Source organism: Lutra lutra, chromosome 4 (assembly GCF_902655055.1).
Source record: "Lutra lutra chromosome 4, mLutLut1.2, whole genome shotgun sequence".
Taxonomy (NCBI): Eukaryota; Metazoa; Chordata; class Mammalia; order Carnivora; family Mustelidae; genus Lutra; species Lutra lutra.
In genome coordinates this window covers 156,614,457-156,628,228 of record NC_062281.1, presented here as the reverse complement: position 1 = coordinate 156,628,228, position 13,772 = coordinate 156,614,457, and the positions used below count along the sequence as shown (strand labels likewise).

Sequence of the window (13,772 nt, the reverse complement as noted above, 5' to 3'; positions counted from 1 at the left end):
GCTCTGGCTGTTGCTAATCAGGTGACCCTGTGAAAGTGGCTCCTCCCCTCTAACCCTCCCCTTCGAAGGCCGGTGAGGTGAAGATTTCTTAATATAAGTACATTTATGTAACCACCACCATGCATCCGGTGAAAGGTATATAAAACCACATAGTAAAATGGACACACAAAGCCTGGTATATCGTAGAATCAAGTTTGATCCATTCAAACTTGCTTGTTGAATGAGTCAACTGTAAAGCAGGCTTTGTGGGAATGCCTGTCACCCCACAGGGCCCTTAGGAAGAAAACAGCAGTCCTGAGGTGGGAGCACATCCTAGTAGTGGGTGGGAACATGTGTGCCCAGTGTGGAGGGGTAAAGCCCATCACCGCTGCCCATGAGCCTGGCCAGGGCTGGCAGGGCTGGGGTGACCAAGCCTCGGTCCTCTCCTAAACCACAAGGAGGCTGGCTGTGGCTGCTATAGCCACTTCCGGCTTGGAGATGGTGACTGATCTGAAATCCCCAGGCCGTTTGTACAAGGAGAAGATTCCTACCTGCAGGAAGGTCAGAGCTGCTCTCTGCAGCAGGCACTCTGCATAGCAGACCTCAGCATGGATTTCCTCTGCAAGGAGAAAACCAAAGCCCGGAGGCCTCTGGGACTGTGGGCAGGCAGCATGGGCCAAATCCTCCCCACCCTACTTCCCAGAAGGCAAAAGGAGCCTGAGTCAGGCCCTCCCCCTCCACCCATGGAAATTGGGGGTGGGGGGGGTGGTCCGGCTCCTCCAGAGCTTTTACCACTGTCCAGAATTAGCTCACACTTCCCCCACCTTCCAGCTGGTTCCCCAGCCCACCACCCAGGGTGTCAGTGCAGGGCCCTTAGCTTCCTTCTCTTGTTCTCCAAGCACCACTGCAGGTGCTGTGCGCCAGCCCCCTGTGGGGCCAGACAGGACAAAGTGCTGGGATGAATGGCTAAATGAAGATGATCCTGATCCATGGAAGCCCACAGGCTGTAGGAGAAGGGAAAGAGCACCCCAGGGAGACAGGGGAGACTTCCAGAAGAAAGGACATTCTAGTCAGGCCCTCTGAGTTGAAAAGGAATGGAAGCATGAGGCAGGAAGAGCTTTCAAGACAGAGGCCTGGGAGAAGCAAAACTCTAATGTTTGGGGACAGCCAAGCACAGAAGGTTGAAATGGGGTGAGTACGGAGAGACTTAGGAGACAGGTAAAGATGAGAGGCAGCAGTCTGGTTGCAAAGGGCATGAACGCTGGTGGACTACTGCAGATTTGGCCCATGGGCATGAGGGAGCTCTGGAAGGCATGAGGGAGGGCGTGGCATTGTCATATTCATTGTTTTGGGCTGGAAACTTCAAGGACTCTTGATGGTGGTGAAGGCCATCTGCTCCTGCACGAAAGAGCCCCCCACTGCTCACCACTGGCCGCTACTACCGCCAGGTCTGCCACGGGGGTCACGGCACACAGGCCCTGGCGGCCCAGACCATCCCTTCCACTGCTTTCAGCTGTCTCATCCCAGTGGGCCAGGCTCCAAAACCACATTCCCCTCTGGGGCATCACTGTGATCATTAGGCCAGTAAACCTAAGTGCACACACAAATTCTAAGCCCACCCTGGCCTGAAGGGCAAAAGCACGTGGACCCTGTGACAGTGTTTTCTTTCCCCAACTTCTGGATCCTCAGCAGGTAATGCCATCAGGTAAGTGAGTCCCCCACCCCACCACCACCCTGACCTCCCTTCCTCACCTGAGAGCAACTTCTCCAAAGGCCCCAGGTCTGACCCATGGGTGTCCCAGCACCAAAGCCAGGGCCTCGCCCCTTCATGAAACTAGGAGGTTAAGTGCCCCTTCCCACCCCTCCCTGGGCCTGGAACAGGGCGAGCATGGGTGAGAGGACACTCAGATGCCACACCTTCTGTGAACTGGTCCATCGTGGGGCGATGCACCAGGTTGCTAAAGGAGTCTGTTACAGAGGACTTCTTCCGGTGCCTGAAGAGGAAAGAGGGGCTTCGAGTCATTCAGTGAGGGTGAGCAAGGGGCCAGGGTGGGCTCAGATGCATCCACCATTCCCATGGGACTCCACACACACTGAACCGAGTCCAGGCTTTCTCACACACTTTCTTCTGCTGTTACCCCTACTTGGAGCCTCTCCCCTCCTTCCTCAGCCCCAGCCAGGTCCTCATCACCCCTTAGGACCGAGCTCCAGCATCGCCTCTTCCAGGAAACCTTTCCTACTCCTCTGGCAAGACCCCCACAGCCCCTGGAGCTTCCCTGCATTAGGCTGGGAGGTCACTGTTGGCACCTTCTCCCAGACCAGCCAGCTCCCCCAGGGGGCCAGGTCTGATGCTTCCTGGGGTGGCCTGTGCCCACACAACAGCTGGCCAAGGGCAAGTATGAGTGTGTGTCCAGTGAAAGACAATACTACCTATACACGAACACTGAGGGTCCATTCAGTCATTCACTCGTTCAAGCAGTTTCTGTGTACTGAACACCCATCATGCACCAGGTCCTGTGACCAGTGACCTCATTCGGCCCCCATAAAGGCCCTATCTTTATACCTATTTTACATATGAAGAAAGTTGAATCCAGATAGACTTGCCCAAGATCAAAGAGCTATTACCTGACAGAGCCAGAATTTGTCTCCATGAAATCAGGCCTGGCCCCCAGAAGCTGCTTAGAGACTGGCTCAGACAACAGGGCTCCTGAGGCAGAACTGAGGGGACAGCTCCTAGCACTTGGGGACACATCTTCTTAGCCAGAAGGAGCATCATTAATAGTGGCATTTGAGGCACTGGGATAGGCCAAGGTAACAGAAGGATGGCCCTCACAACACCTCATCCCTGCCCGCCCCACAGCCCTGACCTCTGACATAGTGTCTGTGCCTCCTTCATCATGTTGCCAGCCAGCACGATGTCCTGAGGGTCAAAAGTCATCATGGCCTGCATCTCCAGGATGGTGGCATATGTCAGCGAGTGGTACATGCTCTCCTTGGTTCTGCCAGAGAGAAGGGACATGAGAGCACCCACTCCCAGAACTCCAGAGGTAGCTGGCCTGTGTTGGTCACCACCACTACCTCCCGACTGGGCATGGTGGGGAAACAGGGATCCGAAGATGAAAGAGACTCTCCCAAGGTCTGACCCTTCCACTGCTGCTCAAAAGGCCTCAGACCCCACCTTCCTCTCCTTCTGAATGGCACCAAGTGACTTTCCAACTCTGAACCTTAGTTTCTCATCTCTTCTACAGGGACGGCAGCAGCAAGGCTGTGGTGAGGACTCAAGAAGGGCTTTAGCAGCAGGTTGGCCTGAGGCCGCGCCCCCTCTCCCCCACCCCGGCCCAGGGCCTGCCTCTCTCCTTCTGCCCCAGCTCCCAGAGCACAGCCCAAATCCCTTCTCTCCTCAAGCTCTCCTTTCCTGCCCTGCCCTTGTTCCTTGTTCCCTGAGCCCCACAGGCCGCACCCCCCTCCTGCCTCTCCCTATCCCATCATCTGACCACACCACTGACTGCCTAACTCCTCCCGTGGCTTTCAAGTCCAATGGGGTAATGCTCTGGCCCAAGGCTCCATACAGCACAGGTCCTGCCCACCTTTCCAACCCAACCCTCTAGTCACTTCTGCCCCAAAGCCTGGTCAACATTCCAGACTGTTTCCCTTGCCACACTGAGACACACGTGCTCTCAAGAAATTCCTACCCTTTCCCTCCTCTTGGCCTTATGTGCATGCTGTTCCTGCAACCTGAAATGCTCTTTCCTCACCCCCACACCCTGACTCATCTGTCAAGGCCCTCAAATGCCTCCAGGGCCCCTGGGCATTGGGTCTCCCTCCTCAGGGAGCATGTATCTATAATGAGGCATAGGTCATACTGAGTTTATATCAGCAGAGGCTCAGCTCTCCTCTCAGACTGAACTGCGGGTACCTCAAGGACAGAGCTTATATGGAAGGCATCTCTGTCCTCAGCACCAGTGCGACAGGGCCTAGTGAACCAGCCTTGGGAAGCCTTTTGCTCCTGCCATCCTGCTTCTCCACAGCCCAGACCTCTCAAGCGAAAAGTATATGGTAGAAGATGGGGGGCGGGGAGTAGCATTTAGTCGAACAAATGGAAAGAGAACCAGGCAAGGAGAAGAATGCAGGCCCCTGTCTGCACTTGGGAAAGTCACAATATGTCTGGGTCTTGATTTATACTTCTGGAAAATGGGGCAAGAACACTGGCCTGCCCAGGTTCCGATGGGACTGGCTGGGGATTACTCCTGCTTGTTGGCACAGTAGGTGCCACAGCAATTTTCTCTCCCTTCACTACACCCCCTCGTTAATTATTTATAAAACTCCTCGGTGCAGGGCCTATGCTGGGAACTTCAGGGGAAAGAGATGACTAAGGTTTATAAAGTGTTCTATTGTAAAATCATGTGACTTTATCTATTTTCATGTCTTTCTCATTCATAAAGCTCTGTAAAATTAAAAACCCTCTGTAAATTAAGTGTTTTTTAACTTCTGGGTGACCGACCCCCCCCTCCCAGGTGATATTATCCTGGGGAGTCAAAGGTTTTTAAAGGAAACCAAAGGCTGGTCCACCCCTTACCAGTCCTGGCAATTGTCAGGATACCTCCCAGATCTTTGCTAGAAATGCTAACCTGAAGGCGGTGGCTTGTGGAAAGGAGGCCACAGCCTGAAGTGGGGACAGAACTCGGGCTACAGAGTCCCCGAAATACAGGTTGAATCTTGGCTTTGCCAGGACCAGCTGTGTGATCCTGGTGAATCTTAAACCTCTCTGAGCCTCAAGTTTCTCCTCTGTAAAATGGATATAATGAGGGCCACATCACTGATGCTCAATAAATGTGAGTTTTTCTGTATCTGCTGGGGTCAAGGGTCACTGCCCTGGACAGAAACTCTCTCCTTCAGGAGATGTTTCCCTGGCCTTACTCAGAACCACTCCCACCCCCCAGATAATCCCTTCCTACTCCAGGCCTCCCCAGTTCTCAAGCCTCTTCCCATCTTCTCCCCACCCCGGTGAGGCTACCTCAGTCTGGTGCTGGGTCCAGGAGGGACAGCCCCACCTGGGGAGCTGGCGGGCAAAGTGGAATTTCTCGTTAGAGGCCCAATGTCAAAACATGCACGTACGGCTGGGAATCCTGGCTCCTCCCCAGCCCACCCCTGGAAGCCCCTCAGCTGTGCCCTGGACTGAGATTTGTGGTACAGGCATACATGCGGGATTCTGCAGGTTTCGTTCCAGACCACTGCAATAAAGCCAATACTGCAGTGAAGCAAGTGAAATGAATTTTTGGTTTCCCTGTGCACACAGAAGTTTAATTAAGCCTGCAATAGCATTATGTCGAGAATGTGTAACAGCATGATGTCTAAAAAAATACATACCTTAATCAAAAAATACTTTATTGCTATAAAACGCCAACCAGCATCTGACATTTCAGCAAGCTGTAATATTTTTGCTGGTGAAGGATCTTGCCTTCTGACTGATAAGGGTGGTGGTTGTAGAAGGATGGGTTAGCTGTGGCAATTTCTTTCTTTTTCTTTTTTTTTTTTCAAAGATTATTGATTTGTCCGAGAAAGAGAGAGAGAGAGAGCACAAGCAAGGAGAGCAGAAAGCAGAGGGAGAAGCAGGCTCCCCGCTGAGCAAGGAGCCCAATGCGGGACTAGATCCCAGGACCCCGGGATCATGACCTGAGCTGAAGGTAGTGGCTTAACTGACTGAGCCACACAGGCATCCCGGTTTACTGAATTTTTTAAGCCCACTGTTTAGACCCACTGATCAGAAAAAAAGATTCCTTTCAATTACTACTGGTCACTGACAGTGCCCCTGGTCACCCATGAGCTCTCCTGGAGATGGGCAATGAGGTGAATGTTGTTTTCATGCCCGCTAACACCGCGTTCATTCTGTGCCCCATGATTTAACAAGTAATTTCGACTTTGAAATCATATCACTTAAGAAATCTAATTCATAAGGCCATAGCTGCCACAGAGAGTGATTCCTCTGATGGAAAGTAAATTGAAAAACCCTAGAAAGTATTCACCAAACTAGATGCCAGTAAGAACTTTGTGATTCATGGGAAGAGGTCAAAGTATCAACATGAGCAGGAGTTCGGAAGAAACTGATTCCAGCCCTCATGGATGACTTGGAGGGATTCAAGACTTCAGGAGAGGAAGGACTTGCAGATGGGGTGGAAGGAGCAAGAGAACTGGAAGTGGAGCCTGAAGGTGGGACTGTGTGGCTGTCCTCTCAGGATAAAACTTGAGAGGGTGAGGAGTTGCATCTAATGGATGAGAAAAGAAGGTGGTTCCTTTTCTTTTTTTAAAGATTTCATTTATTTATTAGAGAGAGAGAGCACACGAGAGGGAGAGCATGAGAGAGAGAGAGCGAGAGAGAGAGTGCACAAGCAGGGAGAGCAGCAGGCAGAGGGAGAGGGAAAAGCAGACTTCCGGCTGAGCAGGGAGCCCAATGCGGGATTTGATCCCAGGACCCTGGAGATCATGACCTGAGCCGAAGGCAGACACTTAACCCACTGAGCCACCCAGCGCCCCAAAGAAGGTGGTTTCTTGAGATGGAATCCACTCCTGGTGAAGATGTTGAAATGACAACAAAGGATTAGCAATATAACATAAATTTAGTTGATAAAGCAGCAACAGATGTGAGAAGATTGACTTCAGGGGCACATGGATGGCTCAGTCGGTTAAGCTGCTGCCTTCGGCTCAGGTCATGATCCTGGGGTCCTGGGATCGAGTCCCACATTGGGCTCCTTGCTCAGTGGGGAGCCTGCTTCTCCCTCTGCCTTCTGCTCTCCCTGCTTGTGCGCTCATCTCTCTCTGTTCAAATAAATGAACAAAACCTTAAAAAAAATTCAGTAAACCACGTTGTAAACCGACATGCTTTGTTGTTCAACTTAAAGAGCACAGAAGAATAGATTTAGCGTAATTCTTAAGAGCCCCAGAACTTTCAGGATGCTAAAGCAGCACAGGCTTCACCTTGAAGTCAACAGCTGCATTAGCTCCTAACATGAGTCAGCCCGCCCTTTGAGGCTTTGAGGCCAGGCGCTGACTTCTCTGCAGCTGTGGATGTCTCACAGGGCATCTTCCCCCGACAGAAGGCTGCTCCATCTACACTGAACATTTGTTGTTCAGTGCATCCACCTTCACGAATGATCCGAGCCGGAGCTTCCGGATCACCTGCTGCAGCGTCTACACCGGCGCTGGCTGCTTCACCTTGTCCTTCTACGTTATGGAGGAGGCTTCTTTCCCTAAACCTCACGAACCCACCTCTGCTGCTTCCAACTTTCCTTCTGCAGCTTCCTCACCTCCCTCAGCCTTCACAGAATGGAGGAGGGCTCGGGCCTTGCTCGGGGTCAGGCTTGCCTTAAGGGAATGTGGTGGCTGGTTTGCTCTTCTATCCAGGCCGCTCACACACTCTCCACGTCGGCAATAAGGCTGTTCCACCTTCTTATCATCCATGTGTCCCCTGGAGCAGCGCTCTCAGTTTCCGGCAGGAACTCGTCCTTCGCTTTTGCAACTTGGCTGTTTGGTGCAAGAGGCCTCACTTTCAGTCTGTCTTGGCTTTCAACATCCTTCCTCACTAAGCTTGGTCGTCTCTAGCTTTTGATTTAAAGGGAGAGATGAGCAGTTCTTCTCACCACAACGCTCAGGGGCCACAGTAGGGTTATTAATTGGCCTAATTTCAATATTGGTGTCTCTCAGGGAATAGGGAGGCCCAAGGAGAAGGAGGGTAGGGGGGAACGGCTGGTCAGTGGACCAGTCAGAACACACACAACATTTATCGATTAAGTTCATTGTCTTATATGGTGGTGGCCCAAAATAATTATGATAGTCACACCAAAGGTCAGTGATCACAGATCACCATAATAAATAGAATAATCATGAGAAAGTTTGAAATATTGCAAGATATTACCAGAATGTGACACAGACACAAAGTGAGTAAATGCTGTTGGAAAAATGGTGCCAAGACTTGCTTGATGCAGAGTTGCTACAAACCTTCCATTTGTAACAAATGCAGTATCCGTGAAGTGCAACGTGGTATTCCCAAACCTCAGACACTCCAAGTTTAGTTTATAGTCCATAAGTTCTTGTTGGCATATAGAGTCCTGACCCCTGAGAGTAAGAGCCCCCTCACCTCTGAGGGAAATCCAGCTCCAGGAGATGATGTCCACTGGGGTCCCACCTTCTAGGCCCAGGCCAGCTGTCAAATTGGGGAACCAGCAGAAGAGCAAGATGTTGGGACCTGGGATTCCTTGGCCACGAGGAGGTCAGCTAAGCCTAGTGGCCTCTAGTCCTTCCCTCCTCTACCCACAGCAAAGTAAAATGAACTGGAAGCTACTCAAAGAAGTGACAAACACAGAAAATAAATGCCTAGGCATTTGGGGTGATGAGACGTGGAACCTGATGAGCCCATTACTTCCTGAGGACAAAGTATGGGGAACAATTAAATGAGACACTGCATGCACAATGCAGAATAATGAATGAAACTGGACCCCAACATCTTTTGAGGCTTCAGTGGCTATAAATGGGGAGGGGGGGGCATTTTTTTTTTTTAGCAAGAATTATTTTCTCCTAGACCAGTGGTTCTTAATAAAGATGGGGAGATATTTTTCCTCCCCCCCACCCCAACCCCCAGTATCTGGCAATTTCTTGAAACATTTTTTGCTTGTCAAAATGGGGATGTGGGTGGGGAATGTGTTAACATCTACTGTTTGAAGAGAACTCTCTTAAACTGAAAAAGAAAGGAAAATTTCTTTTCTGGAATGGAGCAGGGGCTTAGATGAGGGGCAGCTTCACTGCCTTAAGTATGACATTAAAAGGTAGCCTCATGGAAAGACTGGTCTCTCCCTAGTGCCTCTTTTCATTCAGGGCAAGCATTCCCTCTTTGGGGCCTGAAGAGTGTCCTCTTGAGATGAGGGAGGGTAAGGCAGCCCTTCAACATAAGAGGGCTGTGGGGAGAGGGTGAGGAAGGTGTGAGGGGAGGTGGCAGGGAGGAACCTGCATAGGGACAGGTAATGACCAGAAGGGAAGTGGAGCTGGGGAGTCTTTGAAAAATACTGGGAGGGAGGAGTGCCTGGGTGGCTCAGGTCATGATCCCAGGGTCCTGGGATCGAGTCCCGCGGGGGAGTGTGCTTCTCCCTCTGCCTGTTGCTCCCCCTGCTTGTGCACTCACATGCACTCACTCTCTCTCTGACAAATAAATAAAATCTCAAAAAAAAAAAAAAAAACAACTGAAAAAAGTGATAAAGGAAGAGTAGTATAACCATATTGTTTAGAAAGAAGGCAGTAAACACTGGAAGAAATGGATAAATGATTAACCAACATTATTACCCTGAAGGGCTTGAGTAAAGGCAACTCAAATCTTTAGTGCTCTGGAGAAAAATGAGGAAAAGCAGCTGTTGTTAGAGCTGACAGGGGAGAAACCCCGAGTGGATTCAGTGGGAACAAGAAACCAAAGTGGAAGAGGCCACAAGAACCTAAAAGGAAGGAAGTCACAATGACCTTGGGGAAGGCCTGGCTGCTCAGGGTTATAGAATGGGGAGCCTGAGCCCCTATTTTTATGGGTCTCTTGGAAGGTCATAGTGACCCAGAAGGCTGAAGGCAGTCAGTTACACTGGGTTCCTCTTATATAAGACCTCTGGTTCTCCATGACCAGACACCGCCCCAACCCCCTCCCTCCACTACATGTGGGCTCTAGAGTATGCTCTTGCACATGCACAGATACAAACACACACACACACACACACACACACCCCAGACCCCCCACCCACAACCTAGGTATAAGCCTCACCTGGGCTTGAGGTAGCTGAGTGCTTCTGAGAACTGGTTGGTGAGGAATAGGTCCAGGGCGATCATGCACTGGTCCAGGGCCTCATGGAGGCTGCTCACAGAAGTCCTGCTGGGAGAGACAGCAAGTGACCAAAAGACCTCAAACCCCCTCCAGGCTGGAACCAAGCCCCAAAAGGCCCATGCGACCTCCCTGTGGGCCTTGGGTGCCTTCCAGGCTGCCCATTCTGTACTGGGACACAAAGACAATTTGGACCCACTTCTAAGTGTTCCCAAAGGTGGGAGGACAGCAGAATGAGGGCGTCATCTGAGATCTGGGTGAGGGGGTTGGGGGGGAGCAGAGGATGGAGGGCAAGGAAGCCTGAGGAACAAATTTATCTTACCCCTCACAAGAATAAAGGGAGTCTTTATGGCCCTTCTGACCCATCGGGATTTTCTGCTCCCACAGGGGGGCATAGCCCACCCACTAAATCCAGCTTCAGTCCTTTTTCTCCTCCTCCTTCTTCAGGACTTCTCCTGCCCACCTTGGGCCTGCACTCTAGAACCCCAGAAACACTGTCACAATGGGCTGTAGTGTACAGCAGACTGTACGGCCTGTCCAGGGCCCTTTATCCTCAAGGATCACTTTCCCAATGGCATTTCAGTGGACCCTACCATCTTCTAGTCCTTACACTTCTCTATAGCTTTTATCACTCATATACACACAAACACACTCTTTTATTTGTATGTATGTATGTATGTATGTATGTATGTATTTTTACTTATGTTGTGCTTATTATCTGTCTTCCTCCACTAAAAGTAAGCTTCCCAAGGGCAGGGATCCTTGTTTTGTTCACTGCTGTATCCCTAGCATCTAGTATCTGGTACAAAGTGGGCTTTTGATAAGTATCTGTTAAGTGAATGAAAAAAAAAAAAAAAAAGAACGAGGAGTCTCAGATTAGGAAAACAAATCCTTGGCCTTTCTGGGTCTCAGCTTCCCCATCCGAAAAATGAGAAATTAAAGTAGGATATCCCAAAAATCCTCTTTTGAGGATGGTCTTAAGGATGTCTCTTCTCAAGGTGTTTCTTTTGAGAGAAGGTTCCAAAAGATGCCTTGATGACCTGACTGAAGGGAGATCCTTTCCCCCAAAAGCTAGTTGAGAGAGAGTCCCTTTCCACCAGGTAAATGTCTACACACACCTTGGGGCCCAGCTTTAATGTCTCTTCTTCCATGCAGATGCAGAAGCAGATCATCCCGGCAAATCAAAACACGAGTCTTGTTCAAAACTGAACTCTTGTTCACTTCCCAAAGCTGTTCTCCCCCAGTGTTTGCCATCTTAATAAATGACACTCCTCCACCCAGTTTCTCAAGACAGAAATCTGATAGCCAGCCCTGATACATCCCTTTCCCGGGCTGCTCTGCTACCCCCTCCCTGAGCTCTGTCAGTTCTGCCTCCCAAACACCACTTAACCCACCCCCTTCTGAGCCCGGTCTGCTCCAGTGCGCCGACCTCCACCCAGGTCTGATGGAAGACCAGCCTTTCCACTCTCAGCCCTCCTACCCCTTCTCTCTTCTTCACTGTTGGACCATTTGCTCAGTATTTCAAGTCTCTTAATGCTCTTCTTTGCCATCTCTTTGACTCTGTGAAATTCTGAGCAATTTTTTCAGAACTTCCATTTCACTAATTCTCTTGAGGTGTGTCTGATCTGCTACTTTTCCTGAGTTTTTAATTCCAATGATTATCTTTCACATTTCCAAAAATTCCACTTGCTTCCTCTTCAGATACATTTGGTCGTTTGGGGCGGTATTTAGTTCCCTGCTTATTGTTTCAAGTCCATCTTTGATTTCTTTACATGTTTATAGAATAGTTCTTTTCTAGATCTCATAATTCCAGCATCTTAGATGCTCAGGGAAACAAATTCTGTTGTTTCTTGATTTGGGTGTCTATTGCTCACAGTGACTTGTTTCCTTGTGTGTTCTGTAATTTTACCAGGGGCTCCTATTTGGCTGATCCCAAAGGGATCTTAGGAAAAGGATCTATTCCTCCAGAGAGGATTTTCACATACTTTGGCCAAATTCCCTGGGGTGCTACCATCTGATGATACTTAAGTTACTTTTTTGGGTTGGTATTTCCAGGACCACAAAGGGAGTTATGTCTTCAAACCCACAATTTGTGTGAAGGCAGATTCGTATTTATAATTTTCTCCACCAGACCTGTCATCCCCCTTTTTTGGGAAGGGTGGCTATTTCTTTCCAGCCAGCGACTCTATTTGCTGAGGGGGTAGCCCTTTGAAGGTCCCAGATGGTGGTGGTGGTAGGGGGACTAGGTTTCAACTCCTCACACAGTCACTGGGTAGGCCTAAGTCCTTACTTATCATCCCCTGAGTGGTCGTTAAAACTCAAGGTTCTGGATTTCTGGAATTTGTCAATACCTTCATCTCATTTATCGGCTTGATTTCAGCTTCCTTTCTATTCTTGGCTTGAGAGTATTTCTCTTACTTCTGTGGGAGTTCAGGAATGTATTTTAAAGGATGTTTGGAGTCACCCATACAGCCTCTTGGTAGTTTTTATAAGAGAGAATGCTGGAAGCATTATTCCCTCTAACCCATCCTTCTCACAATAGCCAAAGTTATCTGTTTAAAACCCAAATCTGACCATGTCACTTCTGAACTTGAAATCTTCACTGGCTTCCTATTACTCTTAGGATAAAGACCAAGTTTCTTTCTATGGCCGAAAAGGCCCCAACAGAAGCAGTCCCTGTCCCTCTCTTCATGAGATAGGCACAGTGTCTTCCTTTGTGTCCAGGGCTTAGCCTAGTGACTGGCGTTCAGTCTGCCCATTCTGTTGGATAAATGGGTAAGGAGGCAGTGAGCACCTACCTCTCTGGGCCTTCTCACCTTGAACCCTCACGAAGCCCATGAGGTAGGATTATTATCACCACTACAGATGAGGCACAGAGGAGAGGTGACCAGGCCAAGATCACATGGCCAAGCATGGGTTCTAACCAAGTTTCTGCCTGAGCCAGTGCCCATCCACCAGCTCAGCCCTCAGAAGTCAAGTTCATTGTCCTGGCTTATGACCATCTCCAAACAACTCCAGAGCCAAGAGCCTACCTCCCATTTCTGCATATACCCTACCACCACCACCACCTCTGCCTCCCATCAAGAAAGACGTTCTGCCTGCTTGCTCTATGTGGAGAGAAAGACAGATGGACAAACAGCACAGAGGTACATCCCCTCTCTTGACTGCCCCAGTACCTCTTCTGCTCAAGTGCTGTGACATGGGCCTGAGGTGACATCTCCAGACTGGCGCTGCTTTGGGGTGGCTCTGGGGCTGATTTCCTCCATCATTTCCTCCTACAAACACCCACTAATCTCTGGTTCTGACCCAAACCTGGCCCTGTCCTTGAAGAGTTCACAGTCTACAGAAGTGACAGATGCAGGCAGAGGCAATGACAACCAGAACCATCAGGGCTGCAATCATGAGGATCAATGAAGGCTAAGGAGGCCCAGAAATGGAGATGGGGCACTTTCTGGAAAGCTTTCTGGAAAAGATGGCACTGAACTGAGGACAAGATGGAGAAAGAAGTCCAAGAAAAAGAAAAAGGCTGAGCAAGGAGCTAGAGTCATGATACCATAGTGACAAAGAGGCACAAGCCGTAGGGGAAGGTGGCAAGATAGGCTCTGGAAGGCCTGCTAAGTGCAGGGGTGAGGTGCCGGTGTCCTGGCTGGCTGGGGACATTGGGCCCATTTGACTTAATGAAGGCATGAATAACCACCCCTTCATCACAGGAGACTATCACTTCAAGTTCTAAACCGATCACTTCATTCAATCCTCCCACCAGCCCAGAGGCAGGCAATGCTTATCTGCAACTAACAGATAAGGAGATAAAGATAATACAAAAAGGAACCTAGGGAGAAGGCAGAAAGGTTTCCACAAAAAAGCCAGTTTGCCAAACCTTTTTCCTCCCCTGGCTGTGAGTGCAGTCTCCACTTCTCTGCAAGCTGTCCCGTGCCTTCAAGGCCCTTCT

General features: G+C 49.9%; 1 protein-coding gene across 10 annotated transcripts in view; it reads right to left on the bottom strand.

Moving 5' to 3' along the window:
- Positions 1–13,772, bottom strand: part of TTC39A (tetratricopeptide repeat domain 39A) — a 49,802-nt gene that overhangs the window by 21,046 nt on the left and 14,984 nt on the right. For 5 of the 10 annotated variants that reach the window (XM_047727959.1, XM_047727958.1, XM_047727964.1 and 2 more), the window contains exons 2-5: positions 9,767–9,871; positions 2,847–2,978; positions 1,897–1,973; positions 531–598 (exon numbers count right to left, since the gene is read on the bottom strand). In XM_047727959.1, the coding sequence (XP_047583915.1) occupies positions 531–598; positions 1,897–1,973; positions 2,847–2,978; positions 9,767–9,871 (382 nt within the window). Of the gene's footprint in view, positions 1–530; positions 599–1,896; positions 1,974–2,846; positions 2,979–9,766; positions 9,875–10,145; positions 10,286–13,772 lie in introns of those variants that run through there. The other 5 variants (XM_047727956.1, XM_047727966.1, XM_047727965.1 and 2 more) reach the window with 3 other exon arrangements.